The 25,422-nt window shown below is 42.3% G+C and overlaps 1 protein-coding gene across 1 annotated transcript in view; it reads left to right on the forward strand.

The window, feature by feature from the left end:
* Positions 1 to 25,422, forward strand: part of eif2b3 (eukaryotic translation initiation factor 2B, subunit 3 gamma) — a 38,305-nt gene that overhangs the window by 11,706 nt on the left and 1,177 nt on the right. The window contains exons 4-11 of the mRNA XM_027133255.2: positions 4,299 to 4,458; positions 8,468 to 8,579; positions 17,664 to 17,753; positions 18,701 to 18,834; positions 19,724 to 19,914; positions 20,806 to 20,868; positions 20,978 to 21,126; positions 24,090 to 24,193. Coding sequence (XP_026989056.1) covers positions 4,299 to 4,458; positions 8,468 to 8,579; positions 17,664 to 17,753; positions 18,701 to 18,834; positions 19,724 to 19,914; positions 20,806 to 20,868; positions 20,978 to 21,126; positions 24,090 to 24,193 — 1,003 coding nt within the window. The remainder of the gene's footprint in view (positions 1 to 4,298; positions 4,459 to 8,467; positions 8,580 to 17,663; positions 17,754 to 18,700; positions 18,835 to 19,723; positions 19,915 to 20,805; positions 20,869 to 20,977; positions 21,127 to 24,089; positions 24,194 to 25,422) is intronic.

The raw sequence follows: 25,422 nt of genomic DNA on the forward strand, positions 1-25,422 counted from the left end.
TGGCGAGCCTGCCTCCTGAATCCTCAGACCTGGCGTCCACACGTGTGACAGTTTCCACGTGAACAGGCAGGACAGGTGGTGCTGGCTCGTGTGGGTTGCAATCATGCGCTGTGAGTTATTAGGGAGTTAGGAGGTGTCATCACATCTGGGCTGGCCAGATTTTCCTCTCTCTCTCTTTTTTTTTTTCCCTTTTCAAATTTCTCTGCTTTTGTCATTCCAGGATCAGGATAACATATCATTTACAGCCCATCTTTTGTGTATGTGTGTGTCCTAAGGTCCATTTCATTCCTCGCCGTGCATGGCTTCCATGAAAATGTGGGAGTTTGAGGGAGGGATGGTAAAAACATGTGCTCCTCACAAGAGATTAACTCCGCCATAATAAACCCTGATGCGCTGGAAAGGGAACGTTCCAGAGGAGGGCCTGCTCTAGCACGCTAGGCCGCACAGATGCGTTTATTGCTAATCCCAGGGAGAAAAACGAGAGATTAAATGCATTGAGCGGCAGAGGAGTCCACTGCACGAACAGTCCGCTAAGTGTTGAGAGATGACAGCTGGCAGCAGGGGCTTCAAAATCCCTGTTTATTGTACGGACAATACACACTGCATTCTCGTCCGCCCTTAGCAAATAACACCCGCATAATGGTGGAATCTTAGTGTCCTTGTTAAAGCGCTCTTTCATTATCCAGTGTTTGGGCCTTAAGTCAATGTTTAGGCAGAAATGGAATAATCGTGTCTTATGGAGATTTCTGCCAGGTCTTGTCAGGAATGGGGTTAGAGGTTTCTCTCATATACACGAAAGCGTGTAGAGAAAAAAAACGTCTCCGCTTAACGTCCTTTCTAAATCCGAGAACCGACAGCTGCTAATATCACACGGAGTTATTATTAATGGTTCTAGTTGTACTTCATTCCCGTCCTTTAATTTGAGCAAGACCAAATGATTGTCTACATGAGGACGTCTCTATCATATTTAAAGAAAAAGGACCTGCGAGCCGTGCGATCGCAACGTCACGCAAGCAGCAGTCGAGCGATCACGTGGCTTATCGAACTAATTCTATTAGCCGTAAATGTTGATATTGGTAGAATTTATTTGTTTGTTTGTTTATTTATTTATATTATGAGCACCTGGCGTTTCTTACAGTGTAATCATTACTTTTCCCACAGACCAAACAAAACAGGATAGCAATTAAATTAGGAAGCCAAAATCTTCCTGGAACCGATTAACCGCTTAAATCTTTAGTATGACTCAAAGTGTGGTGTTAAAGCCTGTAGATAAACGGTAGTGTTAAGTGTCAAACGTAGGTATCCGTGTGAATAAATGTAAGATTTCCCAGTTACTAAACATTCACCTTGACCTGTCTTGAAATAGTGTAATCTCCGATCTGCTTAACGATGGCCGGGGGGGGTAACGTTAGGATATGGCGGGATAAATAAATCTGAAAAGGTTATCGTGGTAACATTTTTTTTCTCCTCCGGTATTATTATGTAGCAGTTCAAACAGTTACAGTTTCATTAAATCACATTCTCCGATTTATAACACCGATATTTATTTATTTATTTATTTATTTAGTTAGTGATTTCTTCTCCTTCTGTTCCCTCCTGTTCATTTTTTCACTCACTTTACAGCATTCAAGTCAACACATAATACAGCCTCTTTCTTCCCAGCTTTAGTTTTGTCTGTGTTTTCCTTGTCGCCTCCTTCACTTGTGCTGCACTCCTCTTTCTCCACCCTCTTCCTCTCTCCTCTCCTTCTGGGTGGTCTCACCTGGCAGCGCCCCGGGCATGGGGGGTTTAGTCAGGCAGAACTACAGCAGCGTGTGGGTGGCCTGACCTCCTACCCCCTCTTTCCTCTCTTCTCCTCTCCTCTTCTCTCCTCTACCCATCCCCCTCTCCTCGCTCTCGGAGACGTGTTTTCCGAGCCTCACAGCGGTGTTCTGGGTTTGAATGCTTCTTTTCTCTGGTTCCTGCTGCCTTGTGTCCCCATGACCAGGGCACAGCGGGGTAAAGGAGGATGCACGCCTGCACTTCCACCAGTTCGTCCACCCTGCAGCGTGTGAGACTCGGGCTCTCTCGGCCAGTTGTCATGTCCCGGGGGAAAAAAAATATATAGTGTAGCTATGCCGTGTTAAGTGGTCAGTTCTGCTGTGACACTGATTGAGTGGATTTGCATTTGTTGCATATTTGGGGGCATTTAAACACACGTGTGCTGCTCCTGTGGGCAGATGTGATCGTATGTCATTTTGCCCCCTGTCATTCAGCATTTTTAAATAGTTTTGGGGGGGAAAATATAATTGTTTTATGGAACTTGTTTGAGTGGATTTTTAGATTCAGTCGTTTTGATTAGTTTCTTCCTTTAGCTCATACTCCCACTCCTCCATCTCTCTCTCACACACACACACACACACACACACACACACACACACACACACACACATAAAACATGCTTGCACATGTGTTCCAAAATGAAATTCAAAGCCAAAAATGAACACTATGACCGATTATGTAAACATTAAAACACGACGGCTGCAGTAATAAGAAAATAATGACAGGGTGAGTGATTATTTTCCTAGAGAAGCACGGCCTATAGAGTTTTTTCTCCTCTACCGCAATTTAGCTCAAAAATGAGTTCATAATAAAACCTATGGGTGTTTTTTAATATTATTACCTGTGTACATTAATATACAGTACATCTACGATTCCCATAACGAAGTGATCTGTCCTTAAGATCGCCACTCTTATCACTTACGTTATATAACAGTCGTTCCCTCACCAGCCTCTCATTTTTACACCTCTTTCAAGTGCTGATCACACGATACCATTATATATAGAATCATTTCAACATCCTGGGTCTAACCCAGTGTTTATTTCAGTAGGCCACTGTCCAGGAAGGCTTTTAAAACGAAGGCGTTTCCCATCAGATTTTCTTTTATTTATTTCGGATTTGTTTCCATATTGAAGGAAGTCCTTATTCCTCAAGAACGTCGTCCATTCATCGTCGTATATTACTCAAGAACTCTAAAAGAAGACTTAAAAATGAGCCTCTTTTCACCACCGTCATTATTTTCATGTTCTGTACGGCCATGTGGAAGACTCGCACCGCAACATGTTGAGCTTCTGCGTAAACCCTGCTGACTAAACCTCCAGACTTGAGCTCACGGCGAATAGTCAGGCTTCTGTCCATCTTTATCTTTATCTGTTGAGCATGTGTCCTCGGGTCGGCCGTTTGCCCAGAGGGAGAGGGAAAGAAAGGAGGGAGAGAACCGGAGCTGGAGTGTCACGCCAGGGCCTCCCCAATGAGGCATGCAGCTCTCACAGAGCCAGGCGCTCTCTTACAGGCTCTTTTTTCGCCACTCGTTCTCCCCCGTTTATTTATCCACAGGCTCGAGATGGGCAGACCAGATGGGAACCAGACAACTTAAACAGAAACAATGGCAAAGGCGAGCAGGATTTATCGTCAGGTTCTCCTCCGCGCCTGCGCTCGCTCACACACATATACAAATATGCACTCACAGATGAAGGCAAGGCCAGAGCAGAGTGTTTATGGAGGCAGCTCGACCCCCTGCTCTTTCGCCGCAGCTCCCACGTCATCCGCCGCCGTAATGTTAGAAACCTGACTTTTGTTGTGACTGTCGTCAAGAGAAATACAGGGGGGCTTTTCATACAGCGACGAGTCTTTATGAAGCGTCAAAACTGGCGCAGAAGGATGCGTACGTGTACACGGTTCTTTGTTCTTAATGTACTTCGTACTTGCATCAGTAGAACCCGAGTCTCGAGCTACAGACACGGCTCTTGTGATGGGACAGTTATTCTCAACCCTTACACCAAATCTACAAATTTTTCCAGTTCAGAACCCCGAATGTTACGGAGCGCTCAGTCACGCGTACCTCGTGTAGTAGTAGTAGTAGTCATCTCCTACATCTGGACAGTACAAGTCGACCTATGAAGTTTTTCCATCCAACAAGCCAATATATTTTATAATCTTTGGGTTCTCTACTTCAGTCCACTCCAGTTTTTCCTATTGCTGACACACGAAGGACTTGAGACTTAGACACTCAGCTGGTTCTAATGTGTTGGCTGGAAGGAAAAGCTACAAATGTGCAAGCAGAGACTCAGCAGCGAAGATCAGTCTAGTAATATTCAATCCTTTAGAGAATTTAATCAGACTCGCAGTTGAGATATCTTGATATTTAGCGCCTTCAGCCTTAGAAATATTCTTCACAGCTATTTATTATACGGAAATACATTCATTTTTGGAAAGGACAGTCCAGTCTCACACACACGTTTCTGTTGTTTGCTTTCAGACAGACATCCTGGTGGTGAGCTGCGACCTGATTACAGACGTGGCGCTGAACGAGGTGGTGGATCTTTTCCGAGCCCACAATGCCACGCTTTCCATGCTCATGAGCAAAGTGCATGAGTTCACCGAGACCGTCCCCGGGCAGAAAGGAAAGAAGAAAGCAGGTACTTTTACTCGTGCCATGATGCGTCATCTAAACGCTCCCTAGTTTATTCTTTTATAAAAAATTCTTTTTTAAATCCATCGTGTCTTCTTTCCTCCTTAAAGCTTTATTCAGATTAGATGTTAGTTAATGTTGTCCCGAATATTTTGGAGGGTTTGTTGGAGAATTAGTTTTTTTTTCCAGTCATTCAGATTTTTGGATTTTCACTTTGCCAAGTAATAACTGATCTCAGTAAACCTTAAAAAAAAAGAAAAAAATCCAGCTTCCAAACATACTCTGTTGGTCCACAGTTGGATGCAAGTTTCTCAATCCAGACGTTTCCAATTATTTTGTCAATAAACGCAGCCAAGAACCACCAACTTTCACAGAAAGAAGTCATTAAGAAGCAGATGCCTTTTCCTCTGGTCTGTCAGCAAACATGCGTGATCACTCAGTGTTTAAGAAAAAAAAACAAAACAAAAAAAACGCTGTTTAATACGTTCACCAACTGGAGTCTTTAAACTTTTTTTTTTTTTTTAAACTCCAGTGACTATATTTTCTGTAAAACACTTAGGGCTTTTTTTTCGTTGTTCTATACCCTAAATTAAACCCTGGGTAGAGCAATGTTTCACACTCTTATACCATAGGTTATGAAACTCTGCTCCGAAGCACCACTGCTACGTTTTGTCACTGATGTGAAAGAGGGAGATTTAGGCATTGTTTATTCCAGTCGCACTCCGTATTTATCCGATCGCGGTTTCGGAGCCACAATTAAGAACCCAGGGTTTAGTAACGTACGGCATGAAAGGTCAGATTATAAAGAGCTAGAATCAGTCAAGTGTGAGCCGTGTGAAACAACATAACCCAGGATTCCGTTTCGCCAGCGTTTACAATCACCCAAGGAAAATGATTTAATCATGAAATGCCCTATTGTTGAAATTTTCTGAAGTGCAGTTAGCCAGTCAGATCACAGCATTTCTGTCGATGTCGTTCCTCAAATGGAATTAAATTCAAGAACCTTCTAAGAACCGGTTTGCCTTTCCATGGGTTAGAGAGTCGTCACAGAACCGAGTGTGACGTCACTGTATACATCTCATCTTTCACAGCAACGTTAGCGCAGCAGGAAACACAACATCAACAATGGCGGATGTTGCTTTACCGTTGATGCTCATGGTTTTGTGAACCTACATTAGCATCCAAATGCGGCGAATCCAACGTGTACGTGCAGCTCCATGTAATTTGTATAAACGGAGGTTGTAATTGAGAAAGTAAATAACATTATTTTATCATTAAGACAGAAAAAAGTTAGCATGTAGCTACCTACTATCATGTGTGCTGATAAGTGATTATATTGCAGTAAAGTAAAAGTGTATTAAACTTTGGTATACTTAAGGTACATTATCAAATGCGCTAACAGTAGCCCCGCCCACAGCTCCTGACACAAGCAGTTCTTAAGTCTAGACCAGCAACTTTTTGGTGCTACTAAAGGACCAACATTCCTGGTTCAGAGTGCGTGGGCTTTGGGTGTCGAAAAAGAAAGAACTGGTTGAGAACTGCCCTTGAGCAAGGCACCGAACCCCCCAACTACTCCCCGGGCGCCGCAGCATAAATGGCTGCCCACTGCTCCGGGTGTGTGTACACTTTGGGTAGGTTAAATGCAGAGAACGAATTCTGAGTATGGGTCACCGTACTTAGCCGTATGTCACTTCATGTCATGTCACGTCACTTCTTTTTTTCTTTTTTTTTTTTTTCTTTTTTTCTTTTTTTTTAAAATATGATTGGTAAAGATTATATTGTTTCATTACAGTAAAACTGTGACATTACCAGAGATGTAGTCTGCATCGTTTATTGAATATGAAGAGAGTTGTTCATTTGCTCAGGACTCACAATACCCTGAGAATGTACAGTAACACATTAAAATTCCAAAAAAATTTTTGCACCACTCACTGATTAAAGTTATTACTATGGCAACCAGTAAGAGGATGACTTACTGACAGGAGAGCAACAGTGATGAAATTACTGTATGTGTGAACACAGCAACAGAAAACCAACAGTCAGTGGTGGCTCAAGTGGTTACGGTTCTGGGTTTTTGATCGGGATTCAAGCCCCAGCATTGCCAAGCTGCCACTGTTGGGCAACTGAGCAAGGCCTTTAACCCTCCCTGCCCCAGGAGCACTGTATCACAGCTGCATCATAGCATTCCCAGTGCTCCGACACCAACTCCATGTGAAGAAAAGTATTCCATTGTGCTGTAATGTATATGTGGTGATAATAAAAGCTCATTTATTCATTAACCTGCTGTTTTGCAACAAAACCACCTGGGATGATTTGGGTTAAGGCACAGGCATGACTCGGGTTACTTATTTTTGGTCCTTTCCTCTGCCGAATGACCTGTACTGTAAGTGGTTAAGCTGTTATAATTGAACAATTTATTGCCAGTACCTCTACACTTCTTATCATGGTTATAAAATGTCGACACACCTATAAGAAATTGCAGGTTTATCAAATATAAAGACAGAAATAACTAACATAAATGTCAGACTTGTTGCGTCTTTAACGTGAGCTTCCATCAAACTAAAATCCAGAGGAAATGAACAATTGGGTATAATATTGCACAGTATTGTTGTTTGCACTCCCACACTTTATGTACATAACTGATCGTTCATATTCTATATTCATATTTAATACTCCCTCTGTCTATATTGTATCTCATCATCTGCATTGTCTTGTATAGTCTGTATAGTATAGTGTTGTTTATGTCTGATTCTGATTCTGATTTTAAATTAAAAAACCTTACAACCCCCAGATTGCATACGTCTGCACACACTTTCATAACGGGGCCTTAAAAGTTAACCAGTCACATTCAGAATTAGTCCTAGAGTTAAATGCCGTACACTTGTCAGGACGACCCTCCAACGTTGACGAGAGGACCAGGAGAAAGGAGGCTGCCAAGAGGACTACAGTCTTGGCTGTGGGTTAGGGTGACAAGACAGAAGCCGTTCCTTACAAAAATGAATACGTAAGCCCGTCTGAATTATGCTATAAGATTCGTTCAGTCACTCCAAACCGTGTGGAAAAATGTGTCATTTATGAATCATCGAATGAATCATTTACTGACGGTGAAGCATGGTGGAGGTAGCATGATGCTTTAGGGCTGCTTCTCTTTAGCTGGGCCGAGGGTACTTGTCTAGCAGATGGGAAAATGAATAGCTCCAAATATCAAGATATTTTGGCACGAAACGTTCTATCCTCTGTCAAAAAGTTGAAAATGAAGGCGAGTTTCACATTCCAACATGACAATGAGCCAAAGCACACGTTAAAATCAACCAAGACATGGCTCCAGAAAAGGAAAATCGGGAAGTCCTGGAATGGCCCAGTCAGAGCTCAGTCCTCAATTCCAAAAACCTATGGAATAAGCTAAAACTGAGCCGAACACAAGAGATCACCTTGCAATTTAAAGGAACTCAAAATTTTATCCCAATCTGCTTTGAAAAAAAAATTCAATCTCTAGATGTGTCAAGTTAATAGAGACTTGTTCACAACGAGGGATATTCAGACTTATGCAATCAAGCTGTGGTAGGTTTAATTTGTATTAAATAAATAAATAAATATTCCCTATACTTTTTTTTAAAAATTATTTTCCTCTGGATTTCCGTTTGTTGGAATATCGCATCAGTCTGACATTCAAGTCTTTGTATTAAAAACCTGCAATTTCATAATAGTGTGCAGTCTTCTTATATCCACTGCGTATTAAAAGAATAAAAATCCAATGCCAAAACAATAATGAATAGTGCAAACAGTAAAAACATCCGCCTGTTGTTTCGCACAATGGTTTATTTGTCTCTGATGAGCTGAACCTTCGCTGCCGCATGCGCTGTGTGTACCGAAGTGCTGAAAGCTTGGCAGTGTTCACATGTGATTATATATATACTACTCTCCAAGCAGCTCTGGCACTGTGTTTGGAAAAAAAGCATAACGTTGCGTAGTGTACACAGAGTGTGAGCGTGTGTGGTTGTGTTGTGTTGCTTCAGGAGAGCAGCGGGACTTCGTGGGAGTGGACGGCACAGGGAAGCGGCTCCTCTTCATGGCTAACGAAGCAGACCTGGAGGAAGGGCTTGTCATCAGGAAGGCCATCATGCACAAGTTAGTACCAGTGGTTTGTTTTTCCTCGTGTTTCTTATCTCACATCATATCTCACATTTTGTTAGGAACACCTCATTCATAGTGACTTCAACGTAATCTAAGCCTAATAATAGACTGAATAAAGAAAGAAAACGAAGAGAGAAGGCATGTAGTAAATATTGATTTATTAAAATTTAGAGAACGGAGTCTCCAGTGTCTGTAATATCATGTATGGTTGTCCGCATCATACCTCCGTGTTGGTGTGTACTTTCATGTTACCGTATCTAGCGGTCATCCTACGCTATACGAAACACCGGGATTGTTTTATTTTCCGGTTTTTGCGTAGATACTGAAAACTGCCTATATAGTGTGATGATTAATAATCACACTCTCTGGTGTCCCCGAGACGAGGATGGCTTCCATTTTGAGTCTGCTTCCTTTCACGGTTTCTTCATCATATCGTCTCATGGAGTTTGTTCCTCACCAATATCACCTCTGACTCGCTCACTAGGTATAAACGTACTTTCCGAGTTCGGATAGTTCGACTTATGAACTTGCGATGGACAATAGCACTCCCGACCAAATTCCAAAATATTTTACATTTCAGGCAGCAGGCAATCGTAGCAGCGTATGTGGTACAATACTTTGGGCTCTCGACTTGCCTATGCCTCATAATGATCAAAATTAGAGAACAGAATGTCTGTAGCATGGAGAAAGATTACTATGTCTGAAGGTTACAACAGTTAGTAGGACGTGTACAGGCCACAGGACGTCACTACTCCAGTGTGATTTTGGTCCACTCTTCTTCCAGTCTCTCCCACAGTTTGGTGATTGTAGTGGGTTTCTTGGCCATAACTTTGTCACCAATATTTTCCAGAGGTTTTCTATTGGGTTTAGAGGAAGACTCTTATTTCAGGAACTGTTTTACCTGTTTTGTTAGTACCAGATTAACACCAATAACTGGAAGGTATCTGAAAGTTTTCTCCTATATTGATCAGTGTTGTTTTTCAAATTTCATTGACAGTGTTGTTTTTCAAATTTCATTATTTATTCTGCGCTCCAAAATATATGTAATTCCTGAAATATCCTTTAGTTCATTTAAAATCGGACTAAGCAGTGACCCTGAAATGTAGGAAATTGTAGGTTGTTCTCTGATTTTGATCCACACTGTATATCTAAAGTTGTTTTGTGACACTAACCCCAACCCTAACCCTCTGTTAAAAGCACTACAGAAATAAAATTGAATTGAACTAGAACCGTTGCTCCATCTTGCATGTCCTCTCTCAGGTAAACAAGCACAGAAATAAAAATGTCTGAAAGTTTAGACCTGGGTACTATTCTTAAACGTTTTAGACAACACTCTGGGCTCTATATTATTTATCTTGTTCCTATTTTTCCTCAAATAATGTCCCAGTCCACTTCCTGTAGCATGACAGATGTTGTGTTTGAAGTTCTTCAGCTGAGTGCAGGTTGAGTAAAGGAGGATTTCATGTCGCTTTCACCAGCAGGGGAGAGTGTAGACTGTTGCTTTTCAACCACAATCTTTAGACCCACTGATGAGAGTGGTGAGAAATTATACCACCTACAGTACCAGTAAAACCGATCAGCAGTCAGAGCAGGCGCTCTGGTTTGAGGTGGAGGAGCAGAACAAAACATTGGGCATCGCAGGACTCTGACCCTGTGTTTGTGTGGGACGGCTAATAAAAACAAGAGGCCTCCTCGGCTGCTGGCCCTTCACAAGAGCTGCCTGTTAAGCGGGGCCTCATAGGGGCCCACTTTTCCATCATCCCTCCCTCTCTGAGCCACTCTAAAGTCTTTCTCTCCTTTTCTTTTCTCTTCTCTTTGTTTTCTCTTTTCTTTGAGTCTGTGGGTTTGAAGGAGAGATGACGATTTGGACCTTTTTTTAAACAAAGGAAGGCCTACTCATCTAATGAACATGCGAATATTTGATTTACAAAAGCTCGCTCTCATGTTTTGGGGAACGCTATTCCGTTTAGAGGTTTTAGAAAGGAAACCCGCAGAACGGACGCTATTTTTTTGCCTGGAGATTTGCTTCCTAATAAAGTCAATGTCATTCACACTTAGTAAATGAATGTATTCATGAATTAAGTTCACCTGATAATCACTCACTCTCTCACTCATTTTCTACCGCTTATCCGAACTTCTCGGGTCACTGGGAGCCAGGCGTCATCGGGCATCAAGGCAGGATACACCCTGGATGGAGTGCCAACCCATCGCAGGGCACACACACACACACACATTCACTCACACACTAAGGACAATTTTCCAGAGATGCCAATCAACCTACCATGCATGTCTTTGGACCGGGGGAGGAAACCGGAGTACCCAGAGGAAACCCCCGAGGTACGGGGAAAACATGCAAACTCCACACACACAAGGCGGAGGTGGGAATCGAACCCCCAACCCTGGGGGTGTGAGGCGAACGTGCTAACCACTAAGCCACCGTGCCCCCCCCCCCCCCACCTGATAAACAGATCTCTTGTGTTATTCCTCAGTACACTACATGATAAACCCATGTGCTATTTAATGAGCTTGACTACATGCCAAGAGAACAAGACAGTTTTTTCCCCCATCGTCATCAGTTAGTAATGAGTCAAATAGGTTTCTGTACTACTGTCTGGACTGGACAAGATTTCCCAGTACTTACCTGTTAATTATGTGTGTTATATGTTATCTCTGAATAACACAATGGCTGACATGTGATTATACTAAAGAAAAAGTGCTGAGCCTCTTTCCTCACTGGATTCATCTTTTCCAACATGTCAGTTTGGACACGATAGTCTCGTGTGTATTACCTCGGGCTATTTCGGCTAGTCGTTTAATAGAAGGTTTGGAAGGGGGGGGAAAAGGTGCCATCTATTTCCAGATGTTGGAAAAGGCCAGGCTGTAAAACATGACTGACGTGATTAGATTTGGATTTGAGTAAAACCCTAAAGCTGCACGGTAGGTCATGAATACACTACTCCACCTACAGCTCTCTGTGTAAAACCACTCCATTCAAAATAGGACTTTTTGTTGCAGTATCAAAAACAGTTTCACTCGGAACTCGACTGAAATGGATTACATGTGAATGAGTTTGTAAGAAAAGCTACCGTGACTAACTCTGTCTATCGCACTAAATTTTAACCAAGCATAACTAGATTCTGGTGGTGATTACTGCAGAGACTAGTAGTGCTATCAAGATATGCACATTTTCTGTAGTAAAGCATCTTTTTCTGGACTCCTGCTTACAAATAATTCAGTCTTAACCACTGTAATGAATCCTCTGGATGTAACTGCATGTGAGTGTTGTGTATTGTCTGTCTGTCTCAGTCTGTGTTTGTGTCTGTCTGTGTTTGTGTCTGTCAGTGTCTGTGTCTGTCTCAGTCTGTGTCTGTCTCAGTCTGTGTCTGTCTCAGTCTGTGTCTGTCTCAGTCTGTGTCTGTCTCAGTCTGTGTCTGTCTCAGTCTGTGTCTGTCTCAGTCTGTGTCTGTCTCAGTCTGTGTCTGTCTCAGTTTGTGTTTGTGTCTGTCTGTGTTTGTGTCTGTCTGTGTTTGTGTCTGTCTGTGTTTGTGTCTGTCTGTGTTTGTGTCTGTCTGTGTTTGTGTCTGTCAGTGTTTGTGTCTGTCTGTGTTTGTGTCTGTCTGTGTTTGTGTCTGTCTGTGTTTGTGTTTGTGTCTGTCTGTCTCAGTCTCTGTGTATGTCAGTGTGCGTGTCTTCCTGTCAGTGTGTGTGTGTCTTCCTGTCAGTGTGTGTGTGTCTTCCTGTCAGTGTGTGTGTCTTCCTGTCAGTGTGTGTGTCTTCCTGTCAGTGTGTGTGACTTCCTGTCAGTGTGTGTGTTTGTGTGCCTGTCTGTCTGTCTATGCATGTCTGTCTGTGTATGTTTGTCTGTCTGTATATGTTTGTCTGTGTGTGTCTGTCAGTGTGCGTGTGTCTATCAGTGTGCCTGTCTGTCTGTCTGTCTGTCTGTCTGTCTGTGTCTGTCTGTGTGTCTGTCTGTCTGTCTGTCTGTCTCCTTCTGTGTGTCTGTGTCTGTCCATTACTCCAAAAACCTGTCCATGTGGTTTTGCTCTGCACCAACACCCTCACTATGATTGACTGACTTAACAAACCATTCAGTAATTTTCTTTGGCTGACATTTAGACTATTTGCCACATTGCCATGGAAAACTTACTTACTTCATTCAATAATCAGGGCAGGAAAAGCCAACTACAGTCGCAGTGATAAATGTATTCAGTTTCCTGTTGTTAGCAGTAATGATACCGTTGATGATAATCTTGCACTAATTTGTACATTTAGCGAGGGAATCGCCTCTCATCATACTTTCTTTGTGAGTGTAATTGCTGTAACTTTAACACATTTGGCACTGATTAATACTGACTTGTGAAAATCAGTCCCTGTGTTGAAACTCACTGTCGGGTTTTTTTTTTTTAGAAGCTGGGAAGACTTGTCAAACTCTGGCTTACTCAGTGTTTGTGCAGGCCAGCTCTGATGCCTGTATACATGTTCTTCTGTCCCTATATTTACCCAGACGTGTGTGTGTCTGTATATATAAATATATATAATGTCTTATGCCAACTTTAAAATATCACCATCGTGCTATCAGCAAAATCTGACACAGGGACCAATGTATCTACACCTACGTAGTCCATGATGTCAGTCAGTTACGCAGTTATATCCTCTTATACACAAGCCTTGTGGAGTCCTGCACGTGTTGAGCCCCCGGAGACCAAGAACACGTTGCACATGTGCTGTTAATTGACCCCTGAATTGATTTTACAGTTTGAGAATGTCTGACAGATTCCTGTCGTCTACACCCTTACTTTGCTTTCCGCCACAAATTGATGACAGGTGAGAAGTAAGTCTCTCTCTCTGACACACACACACACACGCATGCACACACCTACTGTGTAAATGCATGTGCCCCACAAATCTGAGTGCAAACTTTTTTAATGATTTTCAGCCCAGTTCCTCATTCCCGGAGTTCTCTGGTTCTTCTTTACAAGCACGTTGCCATGTGGCTCCTTACGGCGCATTCGTCTCACGTTAACACAGACAGCGACTGCTCTCGGTGATGCTCATGAGCTCATCACGCTGCCATGTTACTCATCCAGACTTCAGAAAGCCGTTAAAGCCATTAGCACGAGTCAGCTGCCAGCCAGAGGGCTTTTCCTGCCACTTCTGTCGCATCTGGACAGAGCAGAGAGGAAACACAGGGGCTGGAGAGGAATGAGTCACAGGCCTGAACCATTACAAACACCTCCAGAGCGGAGTTACGCCAAAATCACTATCAGAAACGCTTACTATTAAACTATTATAAGAACAGAGCTCTGTAAATTAGATTTCCACTGTGCTGTTCGCAGGCTCGACCTCACCAGGGCTCCTTCAGTCTGTTTTTCCTAAAATGGTTTCAATTCCCACCAAACCCTGTAAAGTTTTTAATAAAAGTTAAATTAAAAAAAAGGTTTACTCCAAATGGTTACTTTCTATGTGCCAATATAGAGGTCTATAGTTCCTCTGATGTCATTCTGGTGCAGAGCTTCCTCCTGTTCCAGGGTTCATTTGGACTTGGTTCGGTTATTCAGCATGCAGTCGAGTACAGGTGCAGTGTTTATACATTTAATCCGTCTGCACCAGACAAGACAAGTGTGAAAGTGTCCTTAAAGGTTTCAGCACTCAGCATCCATACCTGCTGTTTCATAACCATGTAAATAATCAGTTTAAATTCCAGACTTTTTTTTCCCCTTGATTCTGTCAACACTGAAACGCGTCTAAAATAGGAAGTTAGGATACTGTACTTATCTGTTTGGGATACTGTACTTATCTGTTATTTTTTTGTAAATATACCCAGTGTATGTACATGTGCATGCGCTCGTGTATTCACTATCGTACGAGCGATCTCTGCATGCTCAGGCTGCTCATCATTGAAAAGGTCTATCTACACCTGCTCTGTGCTTAAAGCTCTTCCCGTGTCTGTGTTACAATGTTGGCAGGAAGGTTTATGATGTGAACTTTGTGAAGATTTGCACACGGTGATTGTTGACCAACTTGTAGAGTTCTTATCTGTTGAAATCGGCTTGAAACAGCAAGCACAGGATTCTTGAAATTGCAAGCACAGGTTTCTTCTCTTACTATTACAGTGAAGACATATGTGATTGTTTTCTATATCTGTATACGTTTTGATTAATCGCGGTGTCGCGCGTCGTGTCTTAGACCAAATCTGGGGGAAATCTTTTGAAAAATTGTCCCATTACTGTATGTTAACATTGACGAGGTACAACTGTGTCAATTTTTTCACGATCTTTTCTACATAGATTAAACCCGGTCAGTTCTGACTTCACTCCTAATGTCCCTCTGGAAACTTCATATAAATCAGTGTTGTGCTTTTTAATACCTTTCTCTGGCTCTGCATAATCTCCAGCTAGCATGAAGGAGTCCATGCTAGCATGCATGAGTGCCTCACACGCTGGGACCAGATGTGGCCATGGACACACACATACACACACACACACACACACACACACACACACACACACACACACACACACACACACACACACACACACACACCCTTTACCAGTGTCACACACTGGCATCCACACTACCTACACATAACCTCAGCTTCTTGTACTCACACAACTGCTCTCTGAGTCTGAGGAATTTTTCTACCTTCATCTTGTACCAGCCTGCAGAAACTATTCCAATATTTTTCCTCTTAACGATCAAAAACACCATTTTCTCTGATTAATGCTGGGGTTTTTTTTTTATTTTTTTTATCTTTGTCACATATTTTACTGTAGATATTTACCACTACACTATCAAAAGGAATTCCCAGGAACTCCCAAGAAGAACTCCCAAGTAAATGGTGCTAGAAACAAAACTTTTAATAAAACTCTCCACTACTTCTACTTTACTCGGTTTCAGCATCTGTCCTTATCTGTCCATCGTTCCTGACAGAGGTTCAGGTCACCTCAGTATACGTTCACACATGCCTCTGGCTCTGAATTTCTGGATACCTGTCATCTTGGCTGATATCCTGCTCCTACTTGGATATACTCAGAAAGCTCCCACACGGCCTGTCGGATGAGGTTTTGGCATTCAGATTCTTGAGTAAGACATTAACGTGCGATTCTGAACATAAACCCGAGTCCAGTATTCTTGCACAATGTTAATTCCAGTGCCACTGTCTGAAATGTCTGTTCCTGCTAAGTGACGTCTGCTCTGGGCCGTAAAGAACGTCCGCAAAGCCATTTGAGTCCAATATTAAATACATCCGTCTGACTGGACTAATTAATTAAGATAAATCATTCATCTTAATTAGAGACATCGATCATCTCAATGAGTGACATTTTTATAGATGAACTTTACAAATCATCTTAAAGTGAGCTGTAAGCATGGAAAAGCATTCGTTATACACAATCAACAACTCAAAACAGTCAATTAAACGCATCCTGCATTTTTATTTTGGGTATTATGGACCCTGAGGCTCATAAAATACATTTTAAAGGGAAGCTTTTACATTATTTTACAGTATCATTGACCATTAATCCATTATAAATGTGAGAATAATTAAAGCATTAGTTGTTAAAGTGACACATTGACCATGTGGATTAGTTACTTAAATATTAATATAGTATACATTTCAGAGCTTCACTATTGAACTGTGCAACAGCCATCGTCTTAAAATTGTTGGTTCATGCAGGCCCTGACCTCAAGCCCAGTGAAAACCTTTGGGATGAACTGGAACGCATGCCTCCTCACCCGACACCAGTGCCTGACCTCACTAATACTCTTGTGGCTGAATAGAAATAAATCCCCACAGCCATGCTCCAGAATCTAAATAGCTTTCTCTGAGGCACGTAGGCTGTTAGAGCAGAAAAACAAGAACCAAATCCATGTTAATGCCCAAGATTTTGGACTGGGATGGTCAAGTGTCCACATACCTTTGGCCTTATAGTGTGTATTAGAAAATCTCCACAGGGTATAAACTGTGGTGTGTTTTAAACGTTTAATAATGAAGTGTTTGTGTTAATTTGAGCGCAAGCTTTGTGTAGCTCAGTAATTGTCATCGATTTACATAGTAAGAGATTTTGGAAATACGTTATACATCGATACAACAACAACAACAACAAAAAGACTTTTTAGAAAGGTAAGATAGAACTTTATTAATCCCAAAGGAAATCCGTTTGTTAGCGATCGCTTTAGATTATAAGAGAAATAAATTTCAATGAAATATTCTATATATACAAAAAATATAAAAAGTAAGCACATCTTGTGCATATTCAGATGCAGTAGAGTCTTTAGCAGTTCTATCTCAGTCCTGCTGCTTTATATGAATTCTTATTCACATTCTAATTATAATTGTCTTTCCATATATAAAGGGAAAAAAAAAGGTTTTAAAATTTGGCCTGCAATCTCTTGAGCTGACTTTCTCTCGATGTAATTTGCGTTCTTCCTCCGAGTCAGCCGTCATTACGAGTCACCATATTCTTCAGACTGCCATATTGTGAGGCCTTGTTCCGGGCTTCTAAACTCTCCAGGAAAGTCGTCATCTCGGTGGCAGGCGGTAAAAAGTCTAGGGGGTCTGCGTGAGCAAGCGGCAGCACGAAGTCAGCCTGGACTGCTTCTCTATACCAGTTTGACTGAATTTTAAGCAACGAGGGACGTCGTGTAGTGTAACGAGCTTGTGTAGTGTACAGGGACAATACACAGATGCGACAGAGCTCCTTTCAAGTCACCTCCTAGGATTTTTTTTTTTTTTTCCCTCCGCTGCCTTTATTTTTGGGGCCTGTTAAGCCTGTACCCTCATAAGCTACCTCAAAGAGACCAATTAAAAGTGGAAGCGAAAGGAAAATGAAAGGCCATGTGCAGAGTAAAGACAAGTTCTGCAGTCTAATTATACTGTATCCGACCCAAGCTGGGAGAAAGACGGTGCCAGCCAAATGTTTGTGTTACAGTCTACCACACGAGACCCAGTGCGTCGTTTTAACACCGACATGGCCTCCCAGATTTGGATATGTTCTATTTTATTTGCACACTTTGCGTTTCCTGGATTGTTTTCGCTCCAGTCTCACACTCTTCTCTCCCACGCTGTCTCTTTCTCAGACATCCCAGGATGCACATCAAGACAGGCCTCCTGGACGCTCACCTGTACTGCTTTAAGAGATCCGTGGTTGACTTTTTAGTCGACAACAAGTAAGTATGGGGAATTTCCCACCCTGAATTATGTCTTTTTCACGCCTCTTTTGGCATGTTTGCTCTTCTCCTCCCTCACTCTTAATGGTTATTACAAAGTGAGAAGGGCAGAAGGAATGCAGTGTGGAAACTCAACTATATGGTTAAAACTACAGGAGGTAGTAGTTACTTAATTCCGCAACATTATCAAGCAAACGCCGATTTGCTTTATTCATTTATTAAGCCGTGTGTGTTAGCTGTCTCTGCTTACATCATCCATCCTGGTTTCTCCTGCTCCCCTTTTCTCTCATCAAACCGGCCTGACTTTCTGTAGCCTGCCTTTTTCCCCTCTTTTGCTTTGTTTGGTACCATTTTCCTCCCTCCCTCTCTCTCTCTCTCTCTCGCTCTCTCCTTCCATTTCTCCCACTCCCTTTCACTCTTGAGGCTGCTGAGGCACAGAGTAGTGAGGGAGAGAAATGGACAGAGTAACTGTTGTTTCTCTCACGCCATTCAGATGGAAATGCTAATCTTGGCCGAAAAAAGGAACTAAAGAGTGAGGGTGAGAGTGGGGAGCCTGAGGAGGAGCGATGGTTAGAGACCCACTGGAAGTCGGCCCCAGGCTTACAGAGTGCTTTTTACAGACCGTGCTCCATCCTGATCCCTTTAAACCTGCGAGATGCCCATGAACTAGAATCCACACTGCGGTGACATAGTCGTCCTTTTCTGTCCCCCCCTTTGTGCCTTTGTTTGAACCTTTAGAAGAATGAAGAAAAGATTCCTTAAATAGTCGTCCTCTATTCAGACCCGAAGCAGTGCATTGATATGATGAATGCACATGCAGGTTATAGATCTAAGTCCTTTTTTTGCTGCAACCATGAAATAACTATTAGATTTGTTATATATGTAGGGTGAAGGGCAAATGCTGTCTCTTCCTTTCTGAATTCTAAGCTGAATTTGTTCGACCCCAGGTCTATCTCTTCACTGCGGGGGGAGCTGGTGCCGTATCTGGTGCGTAAGCAGTTCAGGAAGGTCTTAAACGTTCAGACGGATGAGAACGAGACAGAACAGAATCAGAAGAAAAAAGATGCAAGCTCTTCTCTAGGTAAATATTTGTCACTTAATGACACGTCCCTGTTATAATGGAAGCTAAGATAAATCACGTTTCCTTTGATGTTATAAAGCAACCATTTGAGTATGAATCTTTCTCATGTCCGAATGTAATCATCATGTACCCGTCATCAAGGAAGTGTTTCTGATTAACCCATGCCAAGGTATCGATCAGAAGAGGAGTAAAACAAAAATTTATAGTTTCCAAAACATTTGATGTACCACAGGACATTGTGAAGGCCGTTAGAAACAGAAAAGGTCGTTAGGACAGAAATTTGATTGATACATTAGAATAATAAGATACATTAGATACATTAGAATAAGATACATAGAATAGAATAGAATAGAATAAGAATAAGATACATAATAAGATACATTAGAATAATGAAATACTTTAAAAATAAATAAAGTGAAACATGGTGGTGGCAGCATTAAACTATGGCGCTGCTTCTCTCCAACTAGGACTGGATATTGGGGATCATGAATAGCTCCAAATATGAATCTATTTCTCTGTCCACTGTCTCCTTCCAACACGATAATTACCAAAAGCACAAATCCAAGTCAACAAAGGCACGGCTTCAGAAGAAGATCAAGGCTTTGGAACAGCCTAGTCGGAGGCCAGATCTAAATCCTATCAAAAACCAGTGGGATGACTTGCAGACACATGGCATCTTTTTGCAGTTTGATAGCGCTAAAGAATTTTTGTCAGGAGGAGCAGAAAAAAAAAGAACTTAACTAACATCTATTTGTTTGGTAGTAGTGAAATAAGCCTCTTTTGACTTCTTTCCCCCATTAGGTTTATTCATATACAAGATCAATGCATTTTCCCACACACTGGTATTCAGTATCACGTTATTCCTGACCCACACAACACTGTTTCTCAGAGATCTTGAGCTCTGCTAAAGATGAGGGGCTTCTGGAGCTTGCACGAGATCGCTCCTGCTGGAACGATCATCGTGGCGATATGAGCGAGGCGTACCATGGTGGAAACCTTCGCTGCTACGTGCACATCATGGAGGACGGCGTGTGTTACCGCGTCAACACGTTGGCCGCGTACGTGGAGGCCAATCGCGTGGTGAGTGTCGAAGCAAAGATGGCGTACACGTGCCTCCTTTTTTTTTTTAGTCCGGCCTGATTAGCTGCAGGTTTCTTTATTAAATTTACATATCGCCGTGTAGTCTCTTAATATTACAGTAGTATTGTTTATAGTTTACCTGGCATCTAGCTTCGGCGATTAGATTAGATTAGATTGGATTAGATTAGATTAGATTCTTTATTGTCATTGTGCAAGGTACATGTACAGAGCCAATGAAAAGCATATAACCAGAGGTGCATAGATGGCTTATTTACAAGTGGCAGTGTAATAAATAAGGGTATGAGGTTATACAGAAGGTGTAGTAATATGTACGTATAACTGAATAAGGGTATATATAGTGTGGTTATTATATAAATGATGCAGTATGAAGTGGTTAACAGATAGCTGTACAAAAGGAATGTCATTATGCATATATATATATATACACACACAAACACACACACACAGACTAGACAGAATAAATATGGGTGGACATACAGGAGTGTAATGATAGTTTTTGCCTGATGGGAGAAGTGTAAACAGTCCGTGGTTGGGGTGAGAGGGATCTTTTGATGATGCCCCTCGCCCTTTGCAAACAGCGTTCATCATAACTTTACATGTCACAGTAGTTTACTTACTATTACCACTCATAAGCTCAGAATTAAACACAACTCATTATAGGAAAATATCGCTCACTAGGAATTTCCATATGCTGCTTTGTCCACTTGTGTTACATTGCATAGCTGCATATAATCATGAGGACTCGTGGTGCTTTAATCATAAATATAACAGCTGATCAAATGAAAAGGAAGACATAAATAGGGTAGGGAATGCAGCAGAATATGTCCTAATAAATGCCTAATGGGATTTTGGTCTGATTTTTTTGGTCAGGCTCCCAAACTGTTTGAAGAGCCTTCGGTTCACCCGTCTGCTGTAGTGTCCGAGAGAAGTCTCGTGAGTAGTCCAGTCTCTCTCTCTAACTTTATTACAGCGAAGGTCATTTTTCTGGATCGTTGGTTTGTAGTACATTGAAGACGGTTATTTGTAACGTTATCTTTCTAAGGTCGGAGGTGACAGCATCATCGGCGCGTTAAGCCAGATAGCAGACAAAACATCCATCAAACGCTCAACCATCGGCACGTCCACCACAATCAAGGAGAAAGTCAAGATAACGAACTCAATCATCATGAATGGTGTCACTATTGAAGAAGGGTAAGTGCTTTAGCTTAAGCTCATTACTGTTTGTTTTCTTCTAGACATCTTTCTTATTTTGATATAGTGCTGTTGAGCTCTGATTGGTCAGAAGGTGACTCATTGTCTGTAACACCACTCGTAATGTATTCTTCACTTGATGGCATTCCTATGGCAAGAATTTTCATCATATCCGTGTATAAGCATTCACTAAACTCCAATAAGTGTGCTAAATAAGGACAGAACCGTATTATATTCCTACCCGCTAAAGGCATTGCTTCATTCTTCTCTCTGAGTACCGTGTAAAAGAAAAGCTGGTGCCATGTGCCATTTCTAATACAGCTAGGATTAAGCGATCACCTACAGAGACAAACCATTTCTGTTTTTCTCTTTCGAAACAAGTCTGGGGCTGGAAAGTTGAGACAGAGGACAGGACATGTAGCATGATCAGACTGTCCTGCTCTGAGTAGAGAGCAGGGGGTTGGAGGCTTCGTCTGCTGCATTTTATTGTCTGAGAAAAAACAGAAACTTCTGTTGTCAAACCGTTGAAGGTGCTCGCTGACCCTGAACAGGCCACCGATGCTACGAGCACACAGAAAAGTGATGAATGTGGATGTAATGATTGCCAGAGAGACAAGTGCATCAGCGTGCAGGTTACTTCACAAAACAGACATAAAACATCCTAGAGAATCGCTCATGACTGCATGAACCTCAGCTTTTCCTTTTGATTCAGTGAAAGTTTAGATTTCAGTACATGCTGAGCTTCAGGACAGTGAAACACGTAGCAGACAACATGGAGCTCTGCAAGCAAGCGAGACTGAAACAAGTGTGTTTTTGTCCAAATCCAAGGCAGGAGACTTTGGGGGGTTTTTCCAGTGCGGTTTTCCCCCTTAAAGCAGGCGAGGCTGGTGCCAGCACGGGAACCCTCACATCCGAATTAGAGCTCGCATGAAAGCGATGGGTGAAAGAAATGAGAGATGAGAGAGAGAGAGAGAGAGAGAGAGAGAGAGAGAGAGAGAGAGAGAGAGAGGAACAGCAATTCTTTCAGATTGATAAAAAAAAATGTAAGAGGGGATTAGCAATGTCAAAGAAGGCACTTGCATTTTTGGTCTCTTTGTTTGCATGGAGGAGTGGTTGTTTACAAAGCTCTGGGGGCTTTAGGCTAGGAGGGGGTATGGAGTAGGGGATGAGTGGGGTGGAGGGCAAAGGAGCGAGGGAGGGGGTCACCATGAGGAGGAACACAGTGTCAGTAATTAGTGGTATTTCAGCACTGCTTCTTTGGTGGTCTTTCTGTTTAGTTCTCCAATCCTTGTAATCTCCCATCGCTACCAAGCCTCCCCCTTCCCCTTTCTCTCTCTCTCTCTCTCTCTCTCTCTCTCTCTCTCTCTCTCTCTCTCTCCCTTGTTCCCTCTTTTATATATTTATTCATCTTTTATTTGACGATTTCGCTATCATACGCTGATAGAGAAATCTGTGTGTGTGTGTGATGCATACACGAGTAACTGAATGGTACACGTGTCGACATCATACCCGCTCGCATGTCAGTATCTCTGATGTACTGAGAATGTACACCATCCAAATGATACCCAGTCCTGCAGTGGTCCAATACAGTTAATTAGCAGGGAAGAAGGGTCCTAACACCGGGTCGGGTTCCTGACCAAGTTGAGAACAGCAGAACAATCAGAAAACCAGCTAATCCTCAGGAGTGTGTAGTGTCCTATAGAAGAGTTCACTTTCTAACATGCCTGGCACGGCCGACAGGATGTGCGGGCACTTTCTCACGTCCGCACTACGGCACCTCAGACATGCCGCAGTGATCGTATGCATATACTGTATATTTAGTCTCTGAGCTGCACAGTGGGCCGCCTCACACATCAGACGCCGCTGTTGTTTTTAATACACGTGCTAATGTGGTCATATGGGGAATAAAAGAAACTGGCAGAAAACAGGGCAGGATCGGGTTTCCCTTGCAGACGGAGGGAGGCAGCGTTCGGGTGCACAAAGGACAAGACCCTCAGCTGTGCAATTAGTGCAAAGACATAAAAGTGTGTTTCTTGAACTATATTCCCGCACCCGAGAGCGCGAGAGAAGAAAGCCAGGCTTGGCTCAATCAAACATCAAACTGTGCAAATACAATTTTATGGTGCCAAAGCGAGCCTAGGAAAATATTATTCTTCGTGCGGTGTAAACAAGGAGCTGCTTAGAGCTCTCTCTCTCTGTATGTATGTGTGTGTGCGTGTGCGTGCGTGCGTGCGGAGCCATATAGTACATCCTTACATAAAGATATGTGCAAAAGTTTTTCCCCTGTCATCATTTGACATCATCATTATTACGGCCAAATAACGAAATTGTTGCATATGATGACGTGGGTCTATTCTGCATCAAGAGATCAACTGACAGAACTCGAAAGTGAGGGTTTGGCCAGAAGCGTGTTGATCTCAGAAGGCAGTGTTTGACATCTGGCAAAGTTGGAACAGATGTGAAAAAGAACTGGTAAAGACAGGGCGGCTCACACGGTGCCGAACTGAGGAGATCCAAAAATCTGAATGATCCCAAAGATGCTGCAGGAAGTTGTAAGGACAAACTATTTAGAGGAATGAGAGATTTTTTTTTTTTTTTTTTTTTAATATTTTAGCATGAATTATTTGAAAGGCTTTTTTTGCCTTTCTCCTCCTTGTCGGTTGTGTATTTTATATATAATATGTAACCTGTTAGTAAATAATATCGACTTTTCTTACGTTACTTTGGCAATACAGCTCTGTCGGTGAACAGGCTGTCCAGGCTAATAGAGTTGTAATAAGGTTGTAATGACACAAGTACTGAGCTCATTTACATATGCATGGCTAGACACTTAATCATGTACAAACAAATTACAGCTGCAGTGAATGAGTGTGACTCATGGAGTGACTTTTTGTGTGTGTGTGTGTTAGTGAGAATTCACAAAAGGAAACTGATATGAAGCTGTATTAATATCCGGTCCTCAGGTGTAACATCCAAGGCAGTGTGATCTGTAACAGTGCCACGATCGGACGAGGTGCTGACATTAAATACTGTCTGGTGGGAAGCGGCCAGTGCATCGAGGCAGAGGGTGAGCGCATGCACTGTTTTACACCACACACACACAATCAAGTCAGGCCTTTGTGTTTGTTTGTTTGTGCTCTTGCACAGTCGTGCCTGCCTTTTTCAGCTTCAGTGTATGTCTCTTTATATGTGTTTGTATGTGTGTGGCTTGTCTGTTAATCTGTTTCAATAGTGCATTAAAACTTAAGCTTGTGTGAACAATTGCGCTTTATTTTTTAATATTGTTAATCCCCTCAGTGTTGGATCATACTGTGAGGTTTGTGTGTGTGTGTGTGTGTGTGTGTGTGTGTGGCTTCAGGCTGTTGTATTGCGGGTGGTCTGCTCTCGCTCTCCAACCTCTCCATCAATGACTGTGCCTAAGGCGGCCTTAAGATGTCCAGAGGCTTCCTGGCCTAATTGACTGAACAACAGGGTGTTGCTGCCTCAGCAACTACCCCCCCCCCTCACACACACACACACACACTTTTTTCCCTCCCCCGTTGCACACACCCAAACTGCAACATTTCTCCACCCCCCATCACGCTTTCCTTTTCCCTAGTCACTTGTGAGCTGGACCCGATTAGTCAGCCATAACCTCCTAAAAGACAGGGGCTTATTGAAGTGCTCCCAGAAATCCCAAATTACAAGCTAGACCCCTGTACTTCCCAAAGCACGGGCATACACACACACACACACACACACACACACACACACACACACTCCGCTTAAAGCACAGTGAGTGACCACAATCCAGAGAAACCAAGAACAGAGTTCATATTGCCTTTCATATTGTCATATTCTTTCTTTCTTTCTTTATTTATTTATTTATTTATTTATTTATTTATTTCGATTTGACTTATGCACATTGCGTGACACCCACCCTCCAACGTTTAATTTATATTAAAGCCAAAATATAAATGCTCAACGTTTATAAAAGACGACCCTATAAACATTAACATCGTACCTGTACATCTCTGCCGGTATGTACAAACAAAGGAAGTAGCACAGGACGCTTCTGTATTTTATTTCTGTCGACTCCATACATGTAGATCCGTCTCCACTCACCACCTGTGCCCTTAATATTAACATGACCACCAGGCTTATCACACCACTAAGCCTATCTAACTAGCTGCTGAGTGATTAGAGCACTCTAGATACCAGGCGACTGCTCTGGAGCTCTACGTTGGTGGTCCCATGCAGTCAGTGTCCATTAGCTTCATGCTTCAACCTGACAACTTCCACACACAAGCTTGTTCT

Source organism: Tachysurus fulvidraco, chromosome 1 (assembly GCF_022655615.1).
Source record: "Tachysurus fulvidraco isolate hzauxx_2018 chromosome 1, HZAU_PFXX_2.0, whole genome shotgun sequence".
In the NCBI taxonomy this organism is placed as follows: domain Eukaryota; kingdom Metazoa; phylum Chordata; class Actinopteri; order Siluriformes; family Bagridae; genus Tachysurus; species Tachysurus fulvidraco.